The sequence below is a fragment of the Lynx canadensis genome, chromosome C1 (genome assembly GCF_007474595.2).
Source record: "Lynx canadensis isolate LIC74 chromosome C1, mLynCan4.pri.v2, whole genome shotgun sequence".
NCBI classification, from domain to species: Eukaryota; Metazoa; Chordata; class Mammalia; order Carnivora; family Felidae; genus Lynx; species Lynx canadensis.
This window is the reverse complement of record NC_044310.1, coordinates 26,291,379-26,318,608: the sequence shown is the minus strand read 5'-3', so window position 1 is coordinate 26,318,608 and position 27,230 is coordinate 26,291,379. Positions and strand designations below refer to the sequence as shown.

General features: G+C 52.4%; 2 protein-coding genes across 2 annotated transcripts; both read right to left on the bottom strand.

Annotated features, from left to right (window-relative positions):
- Nucleotides 1-175: 175 nt before the first annotated feature.
- On the bottom strand, nt 176-26,394 carry GJA4 (gap junction protein alpha 4). The gene is given in 8 exon segments (XM_030326566.1): nt 176-1,016; nt 1,019-1,093; nt 1,096-1,119; nt 1,122-1,487; nt 1,490-1,693; nt 2,830-2,901; nt 17,854-17,859; nt 26,390-26,394. Coding segments are annotated over 5 exon segments (990 nt in total). The 5' UTR covers nt 1,674-1,693; nt 2,830-2,901; nt 17,854-17,859; nt 26,390-26,394; the 3' UTR covers nt 176-675.
- GJB3 (gap junction protein beta 3) lies at nt 9,808-11,000 on the bottom strand. Its single transcript, XM_030326567.1, has one exon. It carries the CDS (start codon nt 10,998-11,000, stop codon nt 10,188-10,190), a length of 813 nt encoding a protein of 270 aa, XP_030182427.1. The 3' UTR covers nt 9,808-10,187.
- Nucleotides 26,395-27,230: the final 836 nt, after the last annotated feature.

Sequence of the window (27,230 nt, the reverse complement as noted above, 5' to 3'; positions counted from 1 at the left end):
AGGGCTGCTGAGAGGCAGGATGTAGGGGTTTGAGGGTTTAAGACGCTGGGTGGAGTTGGGGTTGCAGAGGCCAAAGACGGATCATATGAGACTGCAAAGAAAAGGAAGCCGGGCCAGGCGACTGCCCCCCAACCTCCCAGGAGGCACATCATGACAGCATCAGGACACACGTAGCTTGTGACCAAGTCTTGTTTATTTTAGAAGCATAAACAGTGGAACTAGGAAGGAGTGAGAACGAGACACCAGTCCCCTCGACAGGGCCAGATCCAGCACAGGCTGTGTGTGAGCTCTCTGACCCAGCAGCCTCAACCAGCCCTTTCCTGTGAGGACAACGTGGGCAGAGGTGAATCTTTCATGAGGGAGGGGTAAATTGGCTCCGGGTTGCTCTGAACCAGGTGAAAAAGTCCAGAGGCCCCACAAGGCCTTTGGTCTGGAGCACCCCAAGCTGGCTTTGTCTGTGCCTGTGGCAGAGTCATGTTCTGGAGGGGGATCCATGGTGCCCCTCTGGTCACCAGGAAAGCCCCAGATGCTCAAACACAATCTGCAATGAGGGCTCCTGGCCAGCAAGCATCTGCTTCCCTTGCTCCCCTCTTTCCTGCAGTCTTTAGGGAGAGGGCATCCAAGGCAGCCAGACTTCCTTGGGCCCCTCTGTTGGGGGACATAAGCCCCAGCCCCCTACACATACTGCTTCTTGGAAGCAGAGCTGCTGGGGCGACTGGGGGATTTCTGGCCACTCTCGGGAGGCGGGTCCAGGAAGAGGGGGGCCCTGGAAGAAGCCAGCCTCTCCTCCGTAGTCAGGTTGGCCCAGTTCTGCTCGCTGGATGAGAGCCCATTGTAGGTAGGGCAAGGCGGGGACGAGGGGCCCTCGCCCACGGGGAGGTAGAAGAAGACCTGGTCAGGGTAGGGCTCCGAGGAGGTGCGCTGGGCCGGGGCACATCCTGGCCCTGCCGGGCCCTCACCCCCCGCTGAGGCAGCGGCACAGCGGTGTCCCAGCTCCAGCAGGTTGAGCACCAAGTGAGTCCGACCACCAGCATGAAGATGATGAAGATAGTCTTCTCTGTGGGGCGCGAGACTAAGCAGTCTACGAGGTAGGGCAGGGGGCGCGCTGGCACACAAACCTGGCTCCATGGTCCAGCCATAGAGACGCCACTGGCCATATAGGAATCCTGCCTCCAGCACACTTTTGCAGAGCACGCTGGCCACGTAGGTGCCCATGAGCGCCCGCGGATCCCTCTCCGTCGCTCTGCCACCGGATCTTCCATCTTTTACTCTAGGCTCTTCTCTTTTCTTCTCTGCGCACTCTTGTTTCCTTTTCTTCATTTCCCTCCTTCTCCCCCTCCTTCTTCGCTCCTTTGCCTCTCTCTTCCGCCTCCGGGACAGATAGATGACGTGGCCCAGGTAGACCAGGGTGGGTGTGCTGACAAAAAGAAACTGCAGCACCCAGTAGCGGATGTGGGAGATCGGGAAGGCCTGGTCATAGCAGACATGGTGCAGCCCGGCTGGGCCGTGTTACACTCGAAATCTGACTGCTCGTCGCCCCACACGGACTCGCCAGCCAGGCCCAGGATGAGGATGCGGAAGATGAAAAGCACCGTCAGCCAGATCTTGCCCACTACAGTCGAGTGCTCCTGGACTTGGTCCAGCAGCTTTTCGAGGAAGCCCCAGTCACCCATGGCTACCCGGCCTCCTCCGTCTGCAGGGAGATAGAGGACACAGTCAGCATGACATCCTTCTCAGTTGTCCTGGCAACAAGCTTGCAGGGAGGTTGGCCACACCCATTTTACCTACAGGGACACTGAGGCTCAAGGAGGGGAAGGGACTGGCTTGGGGGCTCACAGCCAGCAGGGTGGTCAGGACTAAAAGCTGATCTTTGGATGATGGCTACTAGGTCCTTGTTTTGTCATACCTCTGTATCCCTCTTGTTCCCAGGCTGAGTCCCAGGATAACACAGCTCAAGATTTGGATCAAATTGAGGCTCCTGAGCTTATGGGAACAGAATCTGGGGAACTTACCCCAGGTCACATGGCTGTGCTATGCCCCTCCTTCCTTTTGCCCATGATGGGCTGGCTGTCCCCGACTGTGGGCAGTGGTGGTGCTATCTTCAGCTTCTCAGGGGGCCCAAAACCTCAGGTCCCTGCCCCCCTGCCCATGGTAAGTCACCCAGCTGACCTCACTCTAACCTTTGAGCTGTGGTAAGGGGCAGGTGGGAAGGGTGTTAGATGCTAAAGGCAACATCCTGCATTAGTTCCACCTGTCAACAATAGTGACCACCTGCCACTTAAGTATGGACACTGATCCTACCCCCTTCCTCCATACCCCCTGGGCCCCCAAGCTGTTGTTGATAAATTCTAGACTCTTAAAAGAACTGTCATAGCAGGGTGGAGGCATAGGCCACCAAGTTCCCAGAACACGGGGTATGGGGGAGGTGGGTGGGCAGAGAGCTGGGGAAGAAATGCAGGGAAGGGGGCAGGGGAGGCGCTTCTTCAAGGAGCAAAGCTCTTTAGCGCCAGGCTCTGGAATCAGACTTTGGTCCTGGCTCCCTTTTGCTAACTAACCCTGGGTAAGCGTCAACCTTAGCACCTCAGTCTCCTCTCCTGTAAAATGGAAATAATACTCCCACCTCCTAGAGTTATAAGGATACAGTGAAAGAAGCCAGTAACGTGGCTTAGCAGAGAGCCTGGCCCGCAGCCGTCGCGCCTCCCCCGACCCCCAGCAACCCTCAGCCAGTGGCGGCCGAGTGGCCGGTGGCGGAGGCGTCTCCCTCCCCCCGCCCCGCTCGCTCGTTAGCAGGTGGCGTCCTGGCCCTCCCCACTCCCAAGCCCAACTCACCGCCTGCCTGCCGGGTGGCCCAGGTGGCGGCGGGGTTAGAGCGACGGCGGAGCGGCGCCCGCGGGAGCCCTGCTGGACGGCGCCGGACGGCGGGGGCGCCTTAAATAGCGCGGAGGGGCGGGGTGGGGGCAGGAAACGCCACGGGAGGGCGGCGGGGCGCTTCTCAGAGCCGGGGGCGGGGACCAGGAGGTGCCGACTCCCTGTAGCGACGCTTAAGGAAAGGGCCCCGGGACTGGCACTGGGAATTAGGAGGCGGAGGGGGCTTGAGAGGCCTCTGGCTCCCCTTCTTCGCCTTCTGCGCGGTGTTCCGGCCCGGAACCCTCCCAGCCTCAGTTTCTTTGGCTCTGGAACAGGAGTTCTGCAGGGCCAAACCTTTCCCAGGTGGCTGGATTTGAAAGGATCACAGCGAGAACTTTCTGATCCTGCAACTGACCTGAGGGCTGTGAGGGATGGGCAGATGCGGATGAGGGTGTGGGGGCCTCCAGGGAAGGACCTTTCCTTGACCATGGGGTCCTCTTGCCCTTGGTCAGAAAAAAGAGAGAAGACCACTCATTTTTTAGGGTGCCACCGTGTGCCCCGCACTGTGCCCGGACTTGGCAGTCGAGGCTCATCAGGACGTGGGGGACCACATCGGGAGAGAGGGGTTATATCTGCCCTCCCTAGAGTCCGTGGTGGAGCTGGGCTCTCAACCCAGCCTGAATTCTTGCGGAATTCTCAAACATCTCCACTCCTGGGCAGGCGATCAGAGGTCACTAAGCAACTCCCATAGATCACTGGAGACTGAAGAGGAGGGGCTCTCCACCTTTAGCTTGGATCCCTTGCTCATGCCTCTAAATGGGGAGGGGGCTCCCAAAGGAATGAAAAAGTGGGGGGTGGGCAGAACCTGCCATCCTTCATTCAGGCATCGCCCTGTTGATGAAAGTTAATGAGGGTCTGCTGTGCTGCAGCATTGTAAGTGGAGCTGGGGGGTTGACCATAGCCAGCCAGGTGTGGTCTCTGGTCTCCCACTCTCACTGGCTGCTACAGGAGGCTGGAATTGAGCATATCAGCCCTTGGGTAAGAGTAAAGTAGCAAATCTGGAAGGTTCTCCTGAGGACTACAGGGTGACTCAGAGGGGACTTGGTTAGGGACGTTTCCTGAGAAGACTGAATTAGCCGGTTGAAGGGGGTGCAAGGGGGAACATTCTAGGCAGAAGGAACAGTGTGAGCAAGAGCCTGGGTTGCAAGGTCTCGAGACCTTGGCTGCTGCCCCTAGGGTGCTGAGACTTTGCTGGGAGGAGGCCAAAGAATCTAGAAGTTGAGACTTTGCTGAGGACTCCTGTGCCTTTAGGCAAGTTGCTTAAACCCCTGTGCCTCAGTTTCTTCCTCTGTAGAATGGGGATGGTGATTGTTCCTACTGTGTGGAGTTGATAGGAGATCCAATCAGCACATAGCATAGTGGTACACAAGGAGTTTTCAAGTGAGCAGTGGCTAAAAATGTGAAGAAACAGTTGTGACAAAAAGAGTCTGTGGGTTGGTCTTGATGGGAGCAGAGAGGACTGAGGGGAAGGAGACCCAGAGTGGAGCGGTGGAGGGCAGGACAGCTAAGGAAAGGAAACGTGGCAGGTGGGGGCTGAGGCCTGGGGCAGGTGGTGGAACGGTCCCGGTTTTTCTGCAGCAGGTTTTCTGCAGCAGGCTTCAGTCCTCAGACTCCCAGTGCCCCAGGGCTGGGTCCCTGAGGGTCCTGCCCTCAGCCCTGGCAAGCAGACTTCTGGGGCAGCAAGTGTGCTGGGCCTGGCTCAGACCTCAAAACTTCAGGATCAGACTGAGCTGGCTTCCCCTTCCAGGCCTGTCCCTCAGGGCCAGGCTGAGCAGAGCCTCCTCCCGGATTTCCAAAGCTGACAACTGCGCCCACTTAGTTCTGACCTCGGAGGGCATGAGAACGGAGGTCCCTGGAGGCGGGTTCTTACCACGCCCCCAAGACAGCCTCGCTCTGAGTTCCTCTCCCGCTGCTGGGCCCAGGCTCTCCCAAGCCTTTCTGATCCCCTCTCCTGGAGGGAGAGAGGAGCAGGTGGAGAGGGCAAGGCATCCTTGGAACCCCACACCTCCCTGTCTTCCCACTGCCCTGACCCTGTTTAGGCCACTCTCTCAGTGTGCTCTCAGTGGGTCTCCTGGCCTCCAGCCTTATCCCTCTCCCCCTTTCACTATGTGATTGAGCCATACTCCATTACTGTAGTTCTCTGAGCGCTCTACTTGTGCCCATGCCGTTCCCTCTGCCTGGAGTGCCCTCACATGCCTAACCTACAAGTCTTTCTATGCTCTATGTCAACTTCTCCCAGAAGCCCCCTTGCTGTCTCCCCTGGGTTGGGTGAGCCTTGGTGCCCTCAGTGGCTCACGTATTGCCCCTGGGTGCATTGTTTTATTTTGGGTTTTTGGGTGGCTATTTTTAAAAATTTTATTTTTAATTGTGGTAAAAAAAAAAACAACACATAAAATTTACCATCTGAACCGCTAAAAAATGTACCATTTAGTAGTGGTGTTAAGTACATTGACATTGTTGAGCAACAGAGCTCCAGAACTTTTTCATCTTGCAAAACTGAAACTCTCTACCGATTAAACCTCCCCCCACCCCATTTCCCTTCCTCCCACCCCGGGTGCGTCACTTACTGCATGAGACTGAGGGCCCCTAGAGGGCACGCAGCGGGGTCTTCTTTACATCCCCAGCACCTAGCAGGGCACCAGCCCCATATATGAATGTATCAATTCAGCATGTTTTTACTGAGCACCCCCTGCTGCTGTGGCACTGTCTTAGACAGTGGTCCCTGGAGACCAACCAAGGAATGACAAGACTCTCTGTCCTTGGGGATTTTACACTTTAGCTGTGGGGAGACAGAACACAGAACCTGCTAGATGGCGACAAAGCTATGTGGAAAGCAGGGAGGGAGGGTTGAGCATGCTGAGGGTGCAGTTTTGATGTTGAGTAGAAGAGAGGAGATTGTCTCACTAAGCAGCGGGCATTTGATGCACACCCTGAAGGAAAGGATGGAGCGAAAGAGCCTTCTGGACGGAGGGAACAGAGAGTGCAAAGGCCCTGAGGCAGGAACATGCCTGGCAGGAACATTTCCTGCTTGAGGGCAGCAAGGAGGTCAGTGTGGCTGGAGTGAGGTGAGAGAGAAGGGGTGCATTCTGAGAGAGAGCAGATGAGGTGTGGGGTGGGCAGATCTTAGAGGCCCCTCAAGGGCTGTGTGAGATGTCTCAGGAGGTGCAGGCAGGGGGGTGACCCGGCCTGACCTGGGTTGTAAAGGATCACTGGGGCTGTGGTGCCGAGAATGGACTGTGGGGGTGAGCGGTGAATATGGACATCCCCCTTTGGGATAGGACTTGTTGCCCAGCTGTGGGAGTCTGGGCAGCTGACAGCCTCCAGCTGTTAGCCCTTTCAGGTCCACTCCAGCTGTCCAGGTGGCCAAGCTCCGGGGGGGTGGCCCCAGGCAGTGACTGAGCCAAGCAGCGGTCAAGGGCCCAGCCAACTCCACGTGACCGCCTCTAACCGACAATCTTTGCCTGATGGACACAGCACAACAGGTCTTGTCGCTCAGTCCCGCTTCCTCCCCTTTCCGTTCTTCTGCTTCCCAGAGCTAGGGCAGGAAGCAGGGACGTTGTTGTAGTAATCCAGGTGCGAGATGATGTGGTTGTCTCAGCTCAAGCTGCTGTAACAGAATGCCACACGCCGGGGGCCCTAAACAATGGAAATTTATTTCTCACGGTTCTGGAGGCTGGAAGTCCAAAAAGGTTCTTGGTGAAGACCCTCTTCCCGGTTTACACAGGGCTGTCTTCTCATTGCGTCCTCACGTGGTGAAGGGAGAAAGGTCCTCCCTCTTCTGTGTCTTCTTCGAAGGGCACAAATCCCATTCTCGAGGGCTTCACCTCCCAAGGGCTCCACTTCCTAATACCATTACAGTAGAAGTTAGGGTTTCCAGGTATGAATTTTGGGGGGACACAAACATTCAATCCATAATAGGAAGCTGAGACCAGGGTGATGACACAAGATAATCTCCTGTTTAGCTTGGGCTGCGTGGTGGCTGTTATTTCGTGCAGTAGGTGTGGTTGTGAAGGCTGTGTGTGCGTGAAATCTAAATCTATCATGTGCGTGAGGGAAGGAGGCTTACAGTGAATGCTCATGTGCTGGGGAAGGAGGAGATAGAAGCATGTACCCTGAGAAGAGAAGGCCAGGGGACATGAGAGCCACCTTGTGGTGACAGCGTTGTGTGCTGGGGACTCTGGATGGTGAACAGTAGCTCCAGGTGTCCTGGATCAGGAGAGTGAGGTGCACTGCTCAGAACAGCTCTCAGGCTCTCAGGCCGAAGGTGGCACATCTCAGGACAGGGCTGGGACATCCTGTCAACCACAGTCCTCACCCCCAGCCTGGAGAAGGGGCCTGGGGCTGGAGGCTCAGTCTGTGCTGAGCTAGCCAGTGATGTCCTCTGGTTGCTCTGGCCTCCAAGCCATCCTTGGCCAGGCAGCTGAAACTGCCCTGGAAGATGCTGGAATGTGTGGCAGCAAGTAGGAGAGACCTTCCCTGAGACCTTTGCAATCATCCAGGCCAGGCTGGGACTGGCCTTGTTGTGGCCTGGGCAGCAGGCAAGCTCCTGCCTGGATATTTACTGAACACATTAGCACCATACTGCTGGGTTACCTTCAGTGTCTCATCTCTACAGCAACCCCAGGGGTAGTACTGCTCTGAGTGCTGGGATGAATATGGTCCCTTTGTCCCTCGGGTCAACTCTCCACCCTGCTCTGTGCCCTAGGAGGCTGAGCCATAACTGGCTGCCTCATTTGGCTCCCTTGCTCTCTGGATCCTGGTTGGGTTGTGTCAGTGGGAGCCACTGGCAGGAGAGCAGGAGATGAGAAAGTGAAGTTGGGGTATTTATTTGGTCGCTGGGGTGGAATGCATTCTTGCAGCTCCAGTGTGGCAACCCAGTCCGTGGCTACCCTGGTACAAGCCCCAGGGCACTGCAGTAGTGTTTGTGGTTTCCTTGATCATGCCCATACTTTTTAAAACAAATTGGCTCAGTTGGTTAAGCGTCTGACTCTTGCTTTCAACTCAGGTCATGATATCATGGTCGTGAGATCAAGCCTGCATTGAACTCCATGCTGAACGTGGAGCCTGCTTGGGTTTCTCTCTCTCTGCCCCTCCCCAACTTGCGCAAGTGTTCATGTGCATACGCACCGGCTCTCTCTCTCTCTCTCTCAAAATAAATAAACATGAAAAAATATCCCTCAAGGAAACTCTTTAAAGTTACTGGGTTTGAATGTGCCATCTGTTTTTTGCTGGGACCCTGACTGGTGCAATTCACATTGTAATGATGGCAAGACTGTCGTTCTGAAAGCTTGCCCAAGGTGCAGCGTGGTGACTGTGGTCATGAAGTGGTTAAGCTATGATTCAGACTGTGGGGGGTGGGTGTCAGCCCAACCCTGGGCCCTTTAAGCTTGGTTGGCTTACCCACCCCACTAATAGCCACACGAAAGAGCAAAGGTGAACCACAGCCTGTTCTGTGGACATACTGATCTGCCCTCTCCTTGCCTGCATTGGCTCTTGGTTCACTGCTCCTAGATTTCTGGCCCCTGGCCTTGGCTTTGATGGTCACTAAATGTGTCTCTCATTAGTGGAGCCTTGCACCCCCTTTTGCTTTCCATTCCAGTCTGGCTTGAATGTTGGTGTCCCCTAAATTGCAAGTCACCACACAGTACTGGGGGGTGGGGTGGGGGGGGGCTGTGAACCACCCCAACTGTTGGTTACTGCAGGAGACGAGTATGTTACTGTCTCCCCTGACTCAGAGCTGTTTGAGTTCAGCTCCTGTTCTCCTATGCAGTCTCCACCTCCTGCCAGGGCCCCGGTGAGCCAACGATGCTCAGGGCAGATGGAAGGAGCTGCTGAATAATGCTTGAGTGAGGCTGGGACTCCCACCTTTAGAGGAGACAACCATCCTGTTGTGGCATATTATAAGGAGTGAGAGTATGAATAACAGAGATTTGTGTACACAGGGTGGGGACGTGGATTGTTGATGGTGGTGATTGGGTTATAAAGGAGGAGGGAGTGTGGTTTATCTATGGGGAGAACAATGATTGTGTGTGTGCTCAGAGCAGTGTTCTCACCAGAAACGCGGGAAGCGCTGTTGCAGAGGGAGCACAGCGTCCTCTTGTGACCACACTTACAATCACAACATATATACCAGTAGGTTCCACCCACATCCCCACCCAGATCAACCCCAGCCCCAGTCTGCCTTCACCCCCAGACGTACAGCCCTCCTGAGGGCTACCTTCCCTGCCCTCAGGGTCTTGTGGGTGGGAGTACAGAACAGAGGACGGAGCCAACCTGTATAAAACACAGCCTTTATTGATTTCTTTTTAATTTTTTTTTCAACGTTTATTTATTTTTTTGAGAACAGAGAGAGACAGAGCATGAACGGGGGAGGGGCAGAGAGAGAGGGAGACACAGAATCGGAAACAGGCTCCAGGCTCCGAGCCATCAGCCCAGAGCCTGACGCGGGGCTCGAACTCACGGACCGCGAGATCGTGACCTGGCTGAAGTCGGACGCTTAACCGACTGCGCCACCCAGGCGCCCCCCTTTATTGATTTCAAGGAACATCTACCTTGAGTCTCTGGCAGCAGAGTCTGAGAGGCTGGCACTAGGTTGAGCACGTTTGTGGCAAGAAGACGGCAGAAAAGCTGTCTGAGCCTGGGAGGAGCAGAACTGGGCGAAAGGGGGCTTCCCCTGAGGACAGTGGGGACCAGGAGGACACCCGAGTATCTCGAGCAGCAGGTGGCGTCACAGAGCCATCTCCTCCTCCCCTTCACAAGCTCACCCTCAGGCCTTTGGACCTCCCACTGCTTAGAGACTACTTCCTTTCCAGCCCAGAACCTAGGTGCTTCTCCCAAGGGAATGAAACTCCCTTTGATCTGGTGCTTCCAAACCAGGGCAAACATCTCACCTGCAAACACCTGCCGCTTTCTTGTCTAGGAAGCCCTTCTCACCTCTCTCAAACATTTTGTACTCAGGGTAGTCTCTCCTGATCACTCCCTCCTGGGTTAGGCGGAAGCTCTGCTGGGAGCCTCCTGGGGGTCCCCTCGCACTCAGTCGTTGATTTGTTTGTTTCGACGTCTGTCTCCCCCAAGGGCTGGCGCTAGTTCTGGGGGTGTGACTTATATTACACCTGGGTAGACAGCACAGTGCCCAGTGCTCAAAAAATCTGCCAAAAATGAAACGGGATACAGTAGCAAATTCAAAGTGGGGGCACCCAGCACCTGTAGGACCCCTCCCCCCGTGCAGTACTGCCCATCTGTCCCCACTGGCAGCTCCAGCGTCGCTCCCCAGCCTGTGGTCAGATGGGGGTCATGCTGGGTGCAGACGCGTGTCTCTTGTCGTCGCCAGAGTCGGAGCCCAGCTCCCCAGCCTCCACCAGCTTGTGGTGGCAGCGGCAGGTGGAGGCCCGGCTGGTGGAGGATGGGAGGCTGTGGCCCTTCGGGGGCTTGTTCCTGGCTATGCCTCGCAGGACCCTGTGGAAGATGAGGTAGCAGATCTCGCAGATGGTGAGCACGATGCAGACGGCAGAGGCACCCACCATGAAGTAGGTGAAGACCTTCTTCTCGGTGGGCCGCGCGATGTAGCAGTCCACGACGTTGGGGCAGGGCGCCACGTTGGCACACTGCACCAGGCGTGGCATGCCAAAGCCGTGCCAGAGCGTGTGCAGCACGTAGAGGAAGAGGAATTCGATGAGGAGCTTGAAGATGAGGCTGAACAAGTAGGTCCACCACAGGCCGCCGTGCTTCTTGCCCGCGTTGGCGTACAGCTTGGCGCACTGGTCCCCGTGCTTCTGGCGGTGCCGGCGCTCGCGCTCCTCCCGGTAGGCCACGTGCAGGATGACCAGCAGCGAGGGGCACGTGACGAAGATGAGCTGCAGGGCCCAGAGGCGGATGTTGGAAATGGGGAAGAAGTTGTCGTAGCAGACGTTGGTGCAGCCGGGCTGCTTGGTGTTGCAGTCGAAGTCCTTCTGCTCGTCCCCCCACACGCGCTCCGCGGCCACGACGTACACCAGCACGCGGAAGACGAACACCACCGACAGCCAGATGCGCCCAAATGCCGTGGAGTACTTGTTCACGCCGCTCAGGAGGGCCTGCAGCGTCTTCCAGTCCATGGTGCTTGGCGGGCTTGCCGGGGGCCGTGCCCACCTGACGGCATGCAAGGGAAAAGTCCATGTTTAATGTAAATTTTACATGTAAACATGTAAATTTTTTTTATTATTTTAATTTTTTATTTTGTTGCATATATATGTTATTTTGTTATATGTATGTGTATATGTATATACACACATATATATGTATATATATACATATATGTATATACACAATCTATTATATATATTTATGTATTTTTTCATTTTTATTTTTGAGAGACTGCAAGCCGGGGAGGGGTAGAGAGAGGGGGACAGAGGATCCGAAGCGGGCTCTGTCTTGACAGGCTGACAGCAGTGAGCCTGGGGAGAGTGTGAACCCAGGAATCGCGAGATCACCACCTGAGCTGAAGTCGGATGCTCAACCGACTGAGCCACCCAGGTGCTCCGCATAGGTAACATTTGATGTGAGCATTTACCGTGTATCAGGCACTGTTCTGGGGTCTTTATGTGGATAGATGCGTTTGATCAGCCAATGACCCTTTGAGATCAGGACTATTATTCCTCCCAGGCTACGGGCAGGATACAGGCCTAGAGAGAGGCTAAGTAACCTGCCAAAAGTCACAGAGCTTGTATGCATGAAGGAAGGGAATGTGCATTTGCTGATAATAACAATGACCATTTATTGAGCATTTACTATGGGTCAGCCGAGGAGCTAAAAGCTGTGCAACACTATCTCCTTTAGTCCTTATAATGACCCCATGAGGTAGATACTATTATGCTTCTCATTTACAGATGAAGATAACCGTTGCAAAGCACTTAACACATAGTAAGTGCTCAATAAATGCTGGCCACTCATTGTGAAATCTAGAGAGGCCAAATCACTCATTTAGAACTGCAGTTGGATTCCAGGCCAGGCTGTCAGTGCGGGGGTGTGGGGGGGCAGGCTGTGCTCTCCACCACCTCCTACCCCTCCTCTGCTGGATGCCTGTCCCAGACCAGGTTCTTGCAACTTACTTCACTGATTCCTTGCTACCGTCTTGTGAGGGTGGGGTCATGAGCCTGTAGGGGCCAAGGGCAGGTCGCCCCAAGACAGGCCACTTTGGCATGCAGATGATTTTGAGTTAAAAGCAATCAAAGCTCATCAGATTCAGGAAAAGCTCTTTATCTCTCCTTCAACTGCCTAGAAGTATTCAGATAGAGGACCTGCTCCAGGAAGAGAGCCATCACCGGAGATAACTACATTGTTATACGAACTAAGGAGGGTAGACAGAGAGGAGCCTAGCAAGGCCTGTTTGATCAAAGTCCTCTACATCCCATTGTTTCTGAGTGGCCCAGCAAACATTTGTTTACCAAATATTTACTCATTTTCATCCTTGGTGAATTGTATTTCTTCCCTTTGAAGTCCCAGACCCCCATTCCCTTCTCTTTAGTTCAGGAGGGCATATATACCTCCTTTTACCTGTCTTTGGAATTTCCACATCCATGTGGATTCCCCATTCACATGAAATTAAATTAGATTTTCTCTTGTTTATCTGTCTCTAATTTCATTCTTAGTCCAGCTAGCAGGACCGTAGTCCAGGTAGAAGGGCATTGGATCTTCTTGCTCCCTGGCAAGCCCATTCTGCAGAGGGGAAACTGAGGTTCAGAGAGGAGAAATAACCTCCTCAGGGTCTCCCAGTCAGTAGGTGGTGACGTTGGGAGAACAACTCAGGTTGGGGGTGAGTGGGGGATGGTAGGTGGTTTGGCTCCTGGCACACCAGATCCAGGGAAAATCTAGAGACAATCCCTCTCCCTGTGCCAGAGCCTGGGGGAGCCCCAACCACCCCAGCCATGCTGGATGCCAGGGCTCCGTGGTGGGGAGACATACTTTGTTCAGGCCCCAGAACCACCCATCTTCCTCCCAGTCCTGGGATGACTCAGAGGGTGTGGATGGGTGGGTCTGCCTGAGTACATCTAGTGTCTGCCTGCTGCCATGGGTGTGGGAACATGTGTCTCCATGTGCATGTGTGGGCCTGTGTGCACATGTGGGCGCTCCTGGAGCACACGATGCCCCTCTGAGCATGCATGATGCCTGTGGGTCCAAATCTTGCAGGGCCCCTCTCACCCCTCTACTGCTACCACCTTGCTCCAAACCACCATCACTCTTGCTGGTATTATTGCCAGGGCCTCCTCGCTGGCCTTTCGGCATCTGTTCCTGGGCCCCTAGAATCCACTAACTTGGACCGTGTCACTCCCTTGTTTAAAACTTTCTACTAGCTTCACATTACGCTTAGGATGAAACCCCAGATTTTACATTCTTGCCCTCCTCTCCTACATTCTCACCCTGCCTCTCTCTGCTCCAGCCACATGGGGAGAGTTGGGGACTCTGCAATTATTCCTGCTGCCAGGAATGCTCTTTCTCCAGAACCTTGCATGGCTGGGTCCTTCTCATCGCTGAGGACTCCCCAGATTACCCTGGGTCTGGGAGCCCTGCCCTCCCAGTCACTCTGCTCCTGTCTCCTTTATTTTCCTCCTCGAATTTAATCACCATTTGAAATTAAAGTATTTGTTATTTTTTGGTTCTTATTTATTGTCTGTCTCCCCCGCTAGAATATCAGTGCTGTTTTGCTTACTGAGTTATATTTAGTGCCTAGTGTTTGGCACACAGTAGGTACTCAGTAAGTGCTGGGTGATAAAGAAATGCATGCTGACTTCTCAGAGAGGCAGCTTGGAGGGAAGGGCTGTGAGGTGGGGGCAGGTAGGTACCCTGCAGAACCATCTGGATAAGGTAGCTTGGGGGAAGGACTTCCCAGCTCTGGCCAGAGGGAGAAGGCACATTTGCTTCTCAACACCTCAGCTCTTCTGATGCCTCTTCTCCGGGAATCTCCAACAGCATGGTGTGACTGCAGAAGACCCGATCCCTGCAGACCCTCTTCTCCCCCACGTGCTCCTCTGAGACCTGGCCTTATGGGGACGAGCAGAGAAATGTGCACTGAGCATGGAGTCACATCTGGATTCCAGCCTCAGCTCTGCCCCTTACTAGCCAGGTGACTTCCAAGAATCCCTTAATAGTTTTGACCTCCGTTCCTTATCTCTAAAGAGAAAGAATTCCTACTTTCTTGAGCTGTTGTAAGAATCTTAAGATCATTCCCTCCCCAGCCTGCCACTCACCTGGTGGGAGCTCAAAAAGACTGAAGTGGTGGTTGGAGCCCAGTCTGCCAGCCTTCCCGAGGAGAGGGGCCCTGTCACCCGACACCCACGTGGGTGCAGCCCCCTTCTGGGTCCCCACCTTCCACCTTCCGGTCCTGTCTGTCCAGTCCCGCCCAACACACCCCAGGGACTCCACTCATCTGCAAAGAATTTCCCTCCAAGCTCAGAACTGGGACAGGTGGAGCCAGTTCTGATTACCCCAGCCGGCCACCAACACTCCCCCCCACCCTCACCCCCCAGCCATCCTCTTTTTCCCAGCCCGGGACCAAACTTTGCCCAACTGTCGCCACACTCTATAATGCCACTGCAGTCTCCCCCCACTCCCCTCACCCACTTTCCTTTCATCCGGGACAGCTCGGGAGCTTGCGGACGTGGGAGGGGGTGTCTCAGAACCTTCCAAGCCCCCTAGAGCCCCCACCTCGCCCAGAATCGAGGGGCGAGAGGGCACTGGGGGTGTTGGGGGAGACCCTTCCACCACCTCCCTTCCTTCGCCCCCCCCACCCTCAGCCGGCCCCGCCGCTGGGGGTCGCCCGGGAGCGCTCGCGTCCCGCCACCCCACCCGCACACTCACCGGGAGCCCGCGTCCGGGAGCCCCGCGCGGCGGCGGAGGGGCGGGAGCCGGGCTCTGCAGTGGAGGCCAGGCGCGCGGCGGCGGCGGGCTCAGCCAGGGGGCGGCGCGGAGGAGGGAGGGCCGGGGAGGAGCCTGGAGCCGGCTCGGCCGCAAGGGGTCCACGTCTAGTCCCGCTGCCACCCGCTGCCGGGGCGGCCTTCCGAGGGGCTCGTCGCTGCTCCGAGCCTCGGTTTCTTCATGTGGGAAATGGGGGCATCGGTGGCCATGGGCAGGGCTGTTGCAAAGGCTCCAATGAGATCAGGGGCGGGAGGCACTCTAAACTGTTAAGTGCCGTGGCCCGGGACAGCCTGCAATCATGACTCGCCCACACGCGTTGCCACGGCGACTGTGCCCGCGCCCTGCCGGTCTCTGTTCCTGCCCGGCGCCCGGCCGGGACCCTGCTTGGGGGCACTCTGGGGGTCTGCCCTCTTGGCACGATGAGCCTCCATGGCGGTGCCTGGCTCAGGCTCTGTGGCCTCCAAGGTGGGGAGCAGACTCTGCGTCCACATTGGAAAGGACACAGCGAGTCCTGTGCCTGGAAAGGAGATGGGGGGATCCTTTGTCCAGGGGTGAGGGCAGAGGTGGTCGCCTGGAGTTAGGACAAGGGGCAGATTCTGTGCGAGGGGGTCGGATGTTGGGGCGAGAGCGCCCTTGCCCTAGAGACTGCGGAAGGAGGCGGGCCTGCAGCTGGGCTGGGCTCTGGGGACAAAGAGGCTTTGTCTTATTTATTAGTGTGCTGTGACAAGGAGCTTTCCCAGCCTTGTTGGAGAAACCCCAGCGTTTCTGGCCTCTCTGGGAGCCCTGGGGTCTTAGTCACCTTGGGGCTGAGCCCTCGCTGTCTCCGTAGAGATGGAGACATAGAGATGGTGTGGTTAACACAAGGGTGACTGTACATGGGATTTCCCCAGGACTGTACGGGTTTGCCACCTGTGGTCCAGTGTAATTCGCATCCTCCCCTTACTCTCAAGAGTGCCCCCAAACCTGGGAAGATCCATTACACGGTCACCCTACCGACTACTCATTTCGATAGAGACTAACCCTGCATTGCGTGTTCAGAGACATCTTTGTGCCAGACATGGCTGGCAGACTTTATTTCATCCTCACAGTGGGGAGGAAGGTGTGACCCTTCCCACTGAGGTACAGAGAGGTTAGGTGACTTACCCAGGGTCATACAGATGCTAAGCAGCAGAGCCAGCTCTAGAGGTCTCAGCCTTGTGGTTTCTGGATGGGGCAAAGCCACAGGGCAGAGGCCGTCTTTTACTCACTGGGTCATGGCCCCTGAACATCACTGTTGAGACCCCATGCCGGGTGGTCTCGGTGATTCTGTGTATGTGCCAGTGTTGGGGGATGTGTGAACATGAGAGCGTCCTGTGAGGGTCCATGACTCTGCCATCTGCTCCCTGCGGACTGTTGCTCTCCAGCATCTCAGAGCAAACCTGCTCCCCACTTCCTTCCCTCCTAGTCGCTCTTCAACCCATCTGAACAACGTTTCCATCCCGGTACTGTGTCACAAAGGCGGCCCTGTCAAGGTCACCGCGGATTTCCATGATGCTAAATCCAATAGTCGTGTCTCCATCCCCACCCTCCTGGACCTACAGAAGCACCTGACACAGTGGGTGACCACTGCCTCCTTCTGAGAACGCTTTCTTCCCTGGGTTTCCTTGACACCACACTCCCAGTTTTCTTGCACCTTGGAGGCCACATGCTGGTGGGCATGTCCCAGGCTCTAGCCTTTTCTCTCCCGGGTGAACTCATCCAGTCTGGGGGCTTTCAATACTATCCAGCACTGAGGAGTCCCACACTTGTGGTGCTACTCCTGACTTCTCCCCAAACCCCAGATTATGTGACCAGGGCTGCCCACATGACCACCAGGTTTCCAGTTACTTGTTTCTCCTTCCTGAGATCAGCTATACATCTTCGACTATATAGATACTCTCCTTCTGACATTTACCCAATGTGGGTATGCTATGCACATGGTTCTGTGCATAGAACAGCTAAATAGTATGTGTACTATCATGTATTTAATCAGTCACATACTGATGAAACGTAAGGCTGCTTCCAATCATAGATTTCCTACTTCCTATTATAAACACCATTGCAATAAATATGCTTGGACAAACATCATTTAACACATTTTAAAATTAGGTCCATAGGATACATTCCTAGAAGTGGAATTTTTGGGTAATGTTGTATGCTCATTTTTAAATTTTTATAGATAATGCCAAATCCTCTCCATAGATGTATCAGTTTACGCTGCCACCAGACGTGAGTGCTTGCGTCCCTGTGTCCTTGCTAATGTAGAGCATTATCAAACTGTATGATCTTTGCCAGTGGTATCTCATTATACTTCAATTTTGCATTTCTCTTATTATGATTGAGGATAAGCATCATTTGATATACTTAACATCCAATTTTGTTTGTTTTCTGTGAACTGTCCTTTACCTTTGCCCATTTTCTTTTTTTTTTTTTTAATGTTTATTTATTTGAGAGAGAGAGGGCGGGGGGGTGGGGTTGGGGGAGAATCCCAAGCTGGCTGACACTGTCAGCGCAGAGCCCAATGCGGGGGCTTGATCTCATGAACTGGGAGATCATGGACCTGATCCAAAATCAAGAGTCAGATGATTAGCCAACTGAGCCACCCAGGTGCTCCTGCCTTTGCCCTTTTTCTAGTGGATGGTTGCCTTTTAAATTATTGATTTCTTAGGGGCTCTTTATATATTAAAGCAATAAGCCCTCTGTCTATGATACAAATAAAAAAGATACCGTTCCTGGTTACACACTTGTTTTTTTTTTTTTTTTTTTTTTTTTTGTATTTTTGACTTTGAATATGGAATTTTTGCCATACAGAATTAAAACATTTTTTATGCAGTCACATGTATCCATCTTATCTTTTTTGGTTTCTGGGTTTGGTCATAATTAGAAATGCCTTCCCTACTCTGGGAACTGAAAAAGTTTTCCTCCCATGGTTTCTCCTAGCTAAGGTAATGCTTTCATCATGTAAATCAGATGTCACTCACCTATGAAAACCTCGCAGTGACTTACCATTACTTTTATACTAACACCCACTCTCCTGACATTGGACTACAAAGCACCAAACGACCTGGTCCTGCTTTGTCTCCTATCCCACATCTCCTTGGTCACTCTTCTCCAGTCACCCCGGCTTTCATTCTGCTCCACAAACACACCACAGTCAGTCCAGCCTCCTGGCCTTTGCATGGACGCCTGGCCCTCTGCCCGGACTGCTTTTCACTCATCACCTTCTGAAAGAGGTATTCCCTGGGCACCCCATCTGAAGTCACCTCATCCACTTCCTCGGCAGTGTCGCTTCAGAACGTTCCCTGACATTCTAAGAGGGCAGCGGGCTTGCCAGTAGCACTCCTGCTGCTTCTCCAGAGTGCAGACACTCAGTTATTGTTTGCAAAGTAAATGCTGGGTGCACAGAAAGTTATGTGTGGGGACTGTCTGTCTGATAAGTGCGATTGGGTAGCTGTGTGTTAAGGGGGGTGTGTGGGGAATATGGGTGTATGGTTGGTGGTGTGGTTGTGAACGGGTATGATTGCAGAGGTGGCTGGGAGGCTTTTGTGAGGTTGTGTGCATGTGTGGTTGTGAGATGGTGTCGTGTGGCAGGGTCTCTGTGTGTGGTCGGGTTATTCTGCTCTGGTGACCAGGTGATTTATTGCCGAGCTCCTATCATTCGGACCTTGCCAGATGCTGCCCCCTCCCTCCTGACATCAGGCAGTGTCTCCAACAACCGGCCTCTGCTTTTTCTGGAGGGATCTGGACAAGTCCCCATTCCAGAAAGAGGCTGTGAGGCCCTGCCGTCCCACTTCCAAGTCCTGCTCCCTGAGCAGGGGAATGTGTGGGAGGCCATGTAGGCCAGCCCCCTGCCTCAGGGCAAGACTGTGTTGTAGCTGGGCTTGGAAGCTGCCCCAGCCACCCACACTCCCTTCAGGGTCTACACACTGTTCTCTGGGGGTGTGGTGGGCCCTAAGCCTGGCACGGTACTTCTTCTGGCCCAGGCCTTGGCAGGGGCTGGTTTTGTTCCAGGCCTCCCCCAGTGTCTGAAACTCTGCCCAGGCCTCAGGTAGGGGCTTCCCTCTCTGGCTGAGGGTTTCCTTGCATTTGTGTTATGTGCGGCAGGGGCTCTTTCTTCCCTTGAGCAGAGTGGGGCAGGCAGAACCAGCTGGGAAGCAGGTCAGGTGGAAGAATGGGGGCTTTCCAGCCGGTGCTGCAGCATGCCTGGGGCTGTGGGTAGGAAGGAAGAGATGTCCCAGGATCCAGGCTAGAATACTGCTTTCCTTCCAAGACCTGGGACTTACTTGGAACTTCTGCCCACACAGCTTTTATCGTCAAATAGAGGTAACGCCTGGCTTTTCTGAGTTGCCGGCAAGCTTCAAGATTCCACATTGTCCTGAATCCCACCCCTTCTCACCCGCCCCGGACCTCCCTCCTTTCTTCTCCTCCATCTTCTGCCTTCTGCTCTTTACTGGATCTTTCCCTTACAATAAATGTGCTGGTAGTCCTTTGTCTTAAAAAAACAAACACACCTCCCTCACTCCCTTCTTCCAGCATCTGCCTCGTTTCTTTCCATTCCTCTGTAGTAAAACTCCTCAAAAGAGTCGTCTTGATGCATCATCTCCATTTGTTCCCTCCGTCCCCTCTTGAAGTCACTCTAACCAGTCCCTGGTTCATCACATTCCACCTGAACCCTCTTGCCCGGCTTCCCACAGCTAAGGCTCTGCATTCCCGGCAGGAATTTGGTCCCTAGGATGTCACACTCTCCTGACTCTTTTTCCTTTCTGGTTTTTCTTTCTCCGTCTCCTTTGCTGGGTCCTCCAGATCTCCTTGACGTTGAAGTATTGAGGTGCCCTGGGGCTCAGTCCTCGGCTCCTTCTCTCCTCTGGCCCCACTCCTTCTCCTGGCAGTGCCATTCAGTCTCAGGGCTTAAAATAATCAGAATTAGGCTGACAAACTCCTAGATACTTATTATCTCCAGCCAGACCAGCCCCCTGAACTCTGGGCTCATGTGCGTAGCCGCCCGTCCACCTCTCCTATCAGTGTCTAGTAAGTATAGCAGACTCACCTTTCCCCAATCTAACTCCTTCCTTTAGTAGGATTGTCAGATTTAGGGACAAAGCAAACAAGTAAACGCCCCTCCCCTTAAGTAAAACCATACCCCGAATCACGTGCTCAGTTAAAATTGAATTTTAGATTGTACACGGGACTTCCTAATAGATAAGAAAAGACACTTATCTATTCTTTTTTTGAAATTAAAATTTAGCTGGCTGTCCTGTGTTTTACCTGGCAACCTGCTCCTTACATCCCTCTCCATCCTTCTTACTTACTCTTCCAGTAAATGGCAATGTTACTCATCTACTTGTTAAGGCCCCAAACTTAAGGGTCATTGTTGATTCCTTTTATTCATACCCCATGTTCAGTGCCACAGAATCATTTTGGTGCTACTCTCAAAATATTTTCAAAGTCTGGTCGCTTCTCACAGATTCTGTTAAGGTTATCCTGGTAACATCAAACCCACGGCTTGTTTCTTTCCTGGATTATTGCGGTAGCCTCATAACGGATCGCCCTGCTTTGTCCTTGCCTCCATTCATCCATTGCTGACGCAGCCACCAAGGGGATTGTGCCCCCTCTTTTCCCTAAAGCGCTGCTCAGGCTTCCTGCTCGCTCAGAGTGACAGCCAGGGGCATCAGGATGGCCTGTGTGAGGTGGTCCTTCTCAGGCCTCACCTGAGGACTCTGGCCTTGTTTTCCATGGCCCTCAGTTCTCTTGCTACCCGCCCTGTTGACTTCTTTGCTGTGCATGGGTCTGCATAGGGTCTTTCCCAGCCTCAGGGCCTGCGTGCTTGCTTTTCTCTGTGCCGGGTGCTGCCTTGCCTTCCCTGGCCTCCCCATCTAGAACCCGGCCTTTCCCTCCCCACGCTCTCTCTCCTGCTTAAATTTTCTCCTTAGCAACTATGATCACGTCACATATTTTATATTTTGCATATTCTTCTTGTTAATTGTCTCTCCCATCACTAGAAGCTATGAGGACAGCTATTTTTTTTTTTTTTTTTTTTTTTTGGTCTGTTGTGTCCACTGGTGTATCCTCAGTGCCTAAAATGGTGCTTGGCACTTTGTAGACAAAGTACTTGCCAAACGAGTAAATACATGCATACAATAAACCCCCATCCCAGGCTAGCACAGAGCAGGTGTTTGATCAGTTCCCTTCTTCAATTTTTTTTAAAAGTAGGCTTCACACCCAGTGCAGAGCCCAATGCAGGGCCTGAAATCACAACTCCAAGATCATGACCTGAGCTGAGATCAAGAGTCAGATGTCCAACCGACTGAGCCACCCAGGAGCCCCTCACCAGTTTCCTTTTAGCTTAGCATCCCAGCTACGTATCCTCTAGAAGTCCCTCCCTGGCCACCTGCCTCCTCCAGGAAGCCCTCACTGATTAAGCCTCATCTCTTTCCCCTCCTTCCTGCTACTCGGCTCAAACACCTGGTACTTAAGGGGCAGGTGGGCTGTCTGTCTGTCTGAGTTTGTCTGTCTTCACCCAGCCTCTGCTCTCCTTCTGGATGAGGAAGGAGTCTGCTTGGGCTGTCCTTTGAGCTGCAAAGGTGTGGGATGATGAAGCCAGCCTGGGGTGAGATGTGTGCCAGATGCCTGAAATCAGCCTGCCACCTGCAGTGTGGGAGCTTCTGGAGCCTTGATTCTGGGTTGAAGAGGTGATGGGCCCTGGGCCTCAGGAAGTAGAGCCTAGACTGGGCCTGGGCTGCAGGGCTGTGGTTCCTGAACTTGCTGTTTCTACGAACTGGGGAGGTCCTGACATAGGCACCTGAGTAGATGGTTTGCCATTGGCCGAGCTGGGAAGCACAAGAAAGAAAGCAGGTTGGGAGAAGCAGAAAAAAAAAAAAAAAAAAAAAAAAAAAAATGATAGGCTCATTGTATCTGGAGCTGGCTAAATGACATGTGTGTTTGATGATATTCCAGTGCAGTCATCTTGACAAGGCCATGAGAGTGTTCAGACATGACTTGTAAACCCCCATTTTTATGATTCAGGTGAGCATCAGACAGTGTCACTCCAACCCTGAGCCTCACTTCATGCCCAACACAGCCCATCCCAGATCCTTGGGGGTGGGGTGTGGCTCAGCACTGGTTGTTCACACAACCAAATTTTCCTCTGCATCCAAATGCCCTGCTGGGGTGTCCGTGGAACACACGTGTGTGGATGTGCAAGAGGCATCTGGATGCATGGGACAGGGACAAGAAAGAGAAGAGCCCTCATGCACTGCTGGTGCCAGTGTGAAACGGTGCAGCTGCTGTGGAAGACAGATTGGCAGAAAGAATGCAGGATGACCATATGACCCAGCAAGTCCACACCTAGGTAAAGGCCAAGAAGAGCTGAAAAGAGGGACTCAGATTCAGATATGGGTGGTCATAGCAGCACCATTCACAATAGCCAAGACAAATGCTGGGAACAACCCAAATGTCCATCAAAAGGAAGAACGGACAAACAAAAAGGTGGTATGTCCATACAGTAGAGTATTATTCAGCCATACGAAGGAGTCATGTCTGATACATGCTTCAGTATGGATGAATCTTGAGGACAATATGCCAACTGAAATAAGCCAGACACAAAAGGACAAATATTGTATGATCTCTGGGATGTCTAGAATAGGTAAATCCATAGACAGTAGTCGTTAGAGTCTACCAAGGGCTGGGTGGAGGAGTGAGTGGGGGTTATTATTTAGTGAGTACAGAGTTTTTGTTAGGGAGAATTAAAGTTTATTTATTTATTTAGAGCACACATATACATGTAAGCAGGGGAGAGGGAGAGAGAGAGAGAGAGAGAGAGAGAGAGAGAGAGAGAGAATCCCAAGCAGGCTCCATGCTGTTGGCACAGAGTCTGACACAGGGCTCAGTCTCACAAATGGTAAGATCATGATCTGAGCTGAAATCAAGAGTCAGACGCTTAACTACCTAAACCGTCCAGGAGCCCCTGTTAGGGGTAATTAGAAAGTTCTGGAAATAGTGGTGATGGTTGTACGTTATTAATGAAATTAACTCTACTGAATTGTGTGCTTAAAAATGGTTAAAATGGAAGTTTCACGTATATCTTATCACAATAGAAATATTAAGAAAAATGAGGACTATGAGGGAAAAATAGGAGATGAGGAAATAATCTGTAAGCAGATACAGATTTGGAGTCAGCAGTGTCCAGATGATGATGAAGGACATGATAAAGGAGGAGCTCACTCAGGGAGGGAGTGGAGCCTGAGGGGAGCAAACAGCTTGGGAAGAGACCTGAGGACCACCCCAATGGGGGACGTTGAAGGAGATTGAGGGGGTATGACTGGAGCATCAGGAAAACTGAAGAAGCCTGAGTGTATTAGTGCTCTTGCTTGCAAATGACAGAAATCTGACTTGAATTAGTTTGGGCACTTGATTGCTTTGTAGAAACACGAGGAGGGGAGGGATGTATTGGAGCCCCAGAAGCACTCAGTAGAGCCACGTCTGGCTGTGTCTAGAGCCTCTCCAGCTGGCCTCACCTCTGCTCCTCTCTGACCATTGGCTTCTCTCCATGTGTTGATGGGCTTTTGCACATGGTTTTTCTCATGGTCATGGGCTCTGAGCTCACACTTTCCCAAGTTTCCCTTAGGAAAGACTCAAATAATCTGGGGAAGAACCCCGAGTGGTCCCACCTGGAACACACATCCACCCTGAAGTCGAGAGGCCCGGTGGCAGTCGCCTTTAGCTCCCCCTTGGAGAAGGGCCGGGTGGACAGAACGTACAAGGTGTCTGTGATACGGGAAGAGGTACAATGAGGGAGGGCTGTTTACCCTATTAAATGGCTCCTGGCTCAAGGAATGGTAGTGCCCACTGGACTTGGTGACAAAGGAATCTTAGGTGCCCTTGGCAAGGGCAGGGTGGTTTGAGTGGGGTGATGGAGCAGAGACTGATCATAGCTGGTGGGAGGGAGTGGGAGATGAGGAAGTCAGGATGGTGAGTGTAGACCTGTTTTAGGATGCACAGTTGCAAAAGCCAAGAGAGAGATAAGGAGATGCTTGTGGGAGACATGGGGTCAAGGAAGGGTTTTGTTTTGATTTTTGGATGGGACAGGTGTGAGCCTGCTTAAGTACCAGGAGAGCCAGGAGAGAGCTAGAGGTTGAAGAAACAGGAAGGCAGGAGGGGGTGGGAGAGAGGAGTCCTCAGCATAGGGTGTGGGGGTGGGGGTTTTAAAGCGTTAACGGGAGTGGGCTCACCCCTTTTACTGTGCTGGGGGAAAGGAGGGAGGGCGACTGGTCTGGTGGCAGTCAACAGGAGAGCATTCTTGGATAGCTTTTGCTTTCTCTGAGACGTGGGATAAAGATAAGATAGAACTGGCTAGAGGGTTCGAGGAGAGTGGAGAAGGCTGAGAAGGCCAAACGCCACCATGAATGACAGCAGACAGACCAAAGCAGGGAAGAACGAGGGCTGTCAGGTGGGGCTGGAGAACACGGATTTGCAGTGACCTCACTCTGGTTGGCTGTTGGGTTCACTGGAGCAGAGCCCAGCACAGGGTGCAACCATGGGAAAGCACTGTTGGATTGATCTGGGCCTGGAGTCCTGCTAGATAGGAGGGACAGAGGGACGATGGGGAAATTGGTAGGACAGCAGTTCATTCCAGTCATTATCTCATTATTACCCTTTTACTGTATCAGCAAATACTTCTTACCCTTTTACTGTATGCCAGGCATGATGCAGGGCCTGAGGATACACTCACAAACCAGATGGGTTCTGTTCTGGCTCTCAGAGAGACTGCAGTCTAGAGGGGAGGACAGACACCAGTCTAAGAGCTCTCATGTGAGGGTGGTGCGAGAGACTCTGGATCCCAATCTTAGGCTAGATTCAGAAGGAAGTGAATGTAGGAGGGGCTAGCAGATTGGGAGGTCATGGGGTCAGGTCTGGAGGTGCCTCTCAGGTCCCCTGTTGATCTGTTGAATAAACATGGGCAGATGTTGAGGGAGGAGCTAAGCGAGAGGGCGGTGGGGAGGCTGTGGTAAGAGACGGGGGTGACCTGCACCTGTCTCCCCACTTCTTCCTTCCCTCCTGTTACAGTAGCCGATGTGCCTCCATCTGGGCTCTGCATCCCATTCCCTCTGGCTCTAGGGGGACCTTGACCTCCTTTCTTGTGTACTGGATTCATTTCATCATTATTTAAATATTCCCAAGTCTCTTAAACTGTAACAAAAGGAAAAAATTGACTGCTCCCATCCTTGTGCGACGAACACCCTTTCATTTTCTTTTCTTCTCCCAGCCACCATTTTCCAACCAGTTGTTCACGGTTGCTATCTCCATTTACTTGGCCCTCACTGTCCCCTCACTTCACTGGGACCTGGTTTCCTCACCCCATTCTCTACAGATGGGTACCAGGTGGGTACCCCATTCTCTACAGATGGGCTCCTGCCATGGGTACCAGTGACCATCTATGTTAATTGAATGAACACTTCTCAGTCTTTATCTAATTTGACCCAAGGCAATGTTTGGCCCTGATGATCATTTCTTTTTCTCTAGAGACTCCTCTTCTAGAAGTTCTACAAACTTCTTTAGAACAATCATCTCTTGGCTTCTGTGACATCACCTTCCTCCTCTGTGACATCATACTTCCTTGGCTTCTATGATATCAATTTACCCTGCAGTCCCCTTTGCTGGCTTTCCCCTTCTCTTTGGCCTCTCCATCCTAGGACATCTTCTTGTTTCTCCCCCCGCAGGCTCTGTACAGTATTAGCCACCCTCACAGCTTGAGTTACCACCTACCATAAGCCCAGATATATGATAACTCCAAGTAAAAAGCAACCCCCTAGGGTCTCCTGGGTGGCTCAGTTGGTTAAACCTTTGACTCTTGGTTTCAGCTCAGGTTATGGTCTCACGGTTCATGGGATCAAGCCCCGCATCGGGCTCTGTGCTGACAAGGCAGAGCCTGCTTGGGATTCTGTCTCCCTCACTCTCTGCCCCTTCTCTGCTTGCACTCTCTCTCTCTCTCTCTCTCAAAATAAACATTAAAAAAACAAAAGCAACCCTCTATATTCCCAGTGAGGGGACCCTCCAAAAAGTTGGGGGCTTATGGGGCGCCTGGGTGGCGCAGTCGGTTAAGCATCCGACTTCAGCCAGGTCACGATCTCGCAGTCCGTGAGTTCGAGCCCCGCGTCGGGCTCTGGGCTGATGGCTCGGAGCCTGGAGCCTGTTTCCGATTCTGTGTCTCCCTCTCTCTCTGCCCCTCCCCTGTTCATGCTCTGTCTCTCTCTGTCCCAAAAATAAAAATAAACGTTGAAAAAAAAAATTTTAAAAAGTTGGGGGCTTATATGGACACATAAACTTTTTAGTGTGACCAAAATAATAATTTACTTAACTTAATTTGCTACCTATATATATTTTTCTTTCCAAGTTTTCATTTAAATCCTAGTTAGCTAACATACAGCGTGAATCTAGTTTCAGGTATAGATTTTAGTGATTTAACACTTTCATATAATACCTGGTGCTCATCACAAGTGCATTTCTTAATTTTTTTTTACATTTTTATTTTTATTTTATTTTTTTTACATTTTATTTTTATTTTATTTTTGATAGAGACAGAGCACAAGTGGGGGAGGGGCAGAGAGAGAGACGGAGACACAGAATCCAAAGCAGGCTCCAGGCTCCGAGCTGTCAGCACAGAGCCCCACGTGGGGCTTGAACTCACAAACCGCAAGATCATGACCTGAGCCGAAGTCAGACGCTCAACCGACTGAGCCACCCAGGCGCCCCACAAGTGCATTTCTTAATCCCCATCACTTATTTCTCCTATTTCTGGACCCCGCTCCCCTCTGGTAACCATCAGTTTGTTCTCTATAGTTAAGAGTCTGTTTCTTGATTTGTCTCTCTTTTCCTGCCCCCCTACCACTATGTTCATTTGTTTTGTTTCTTAAGTTCCACATATGAGTGAAATCATATATATGGTATTTGTCTTTCTCTGACTTATTTCACTTAGCATAATATTCTCTAGAGTTTGCAACCTGTTTTTAAAATCACATTATAGGGGCGCCTGGGTGGCTCAGTCGGTTAAGTGTCCGACTTCGGCTCAGGTCATAATCTCGCGGTCCGTGAGTTCGAGCCCCACATTGGGCCCTGTGCTGACAGCTCGGAGCCTGTAGCCTGTTTCAGATTCTGTGTCTCCCTCTCTCTGCCCCTCCCCCGTTCATGCTCTGTCTCTCTCTGTCTCAAAAATCAATAAACGTTAAAAAAAATTAAAAAATCACATTATATAGAACAATGTAGTAAACCTATTATTTTTTTCTCCCCTGAATAGTTTATGAAGCAATTTTCTTTAAACTTTGAACATTTTTCTGTAACACCTGGGTTAATAGTCATTAGAGTTTTGTTTGTTATCATTAACCTTTTACAAAACACACAAACTTTATTTTTGTCCAAGTTAT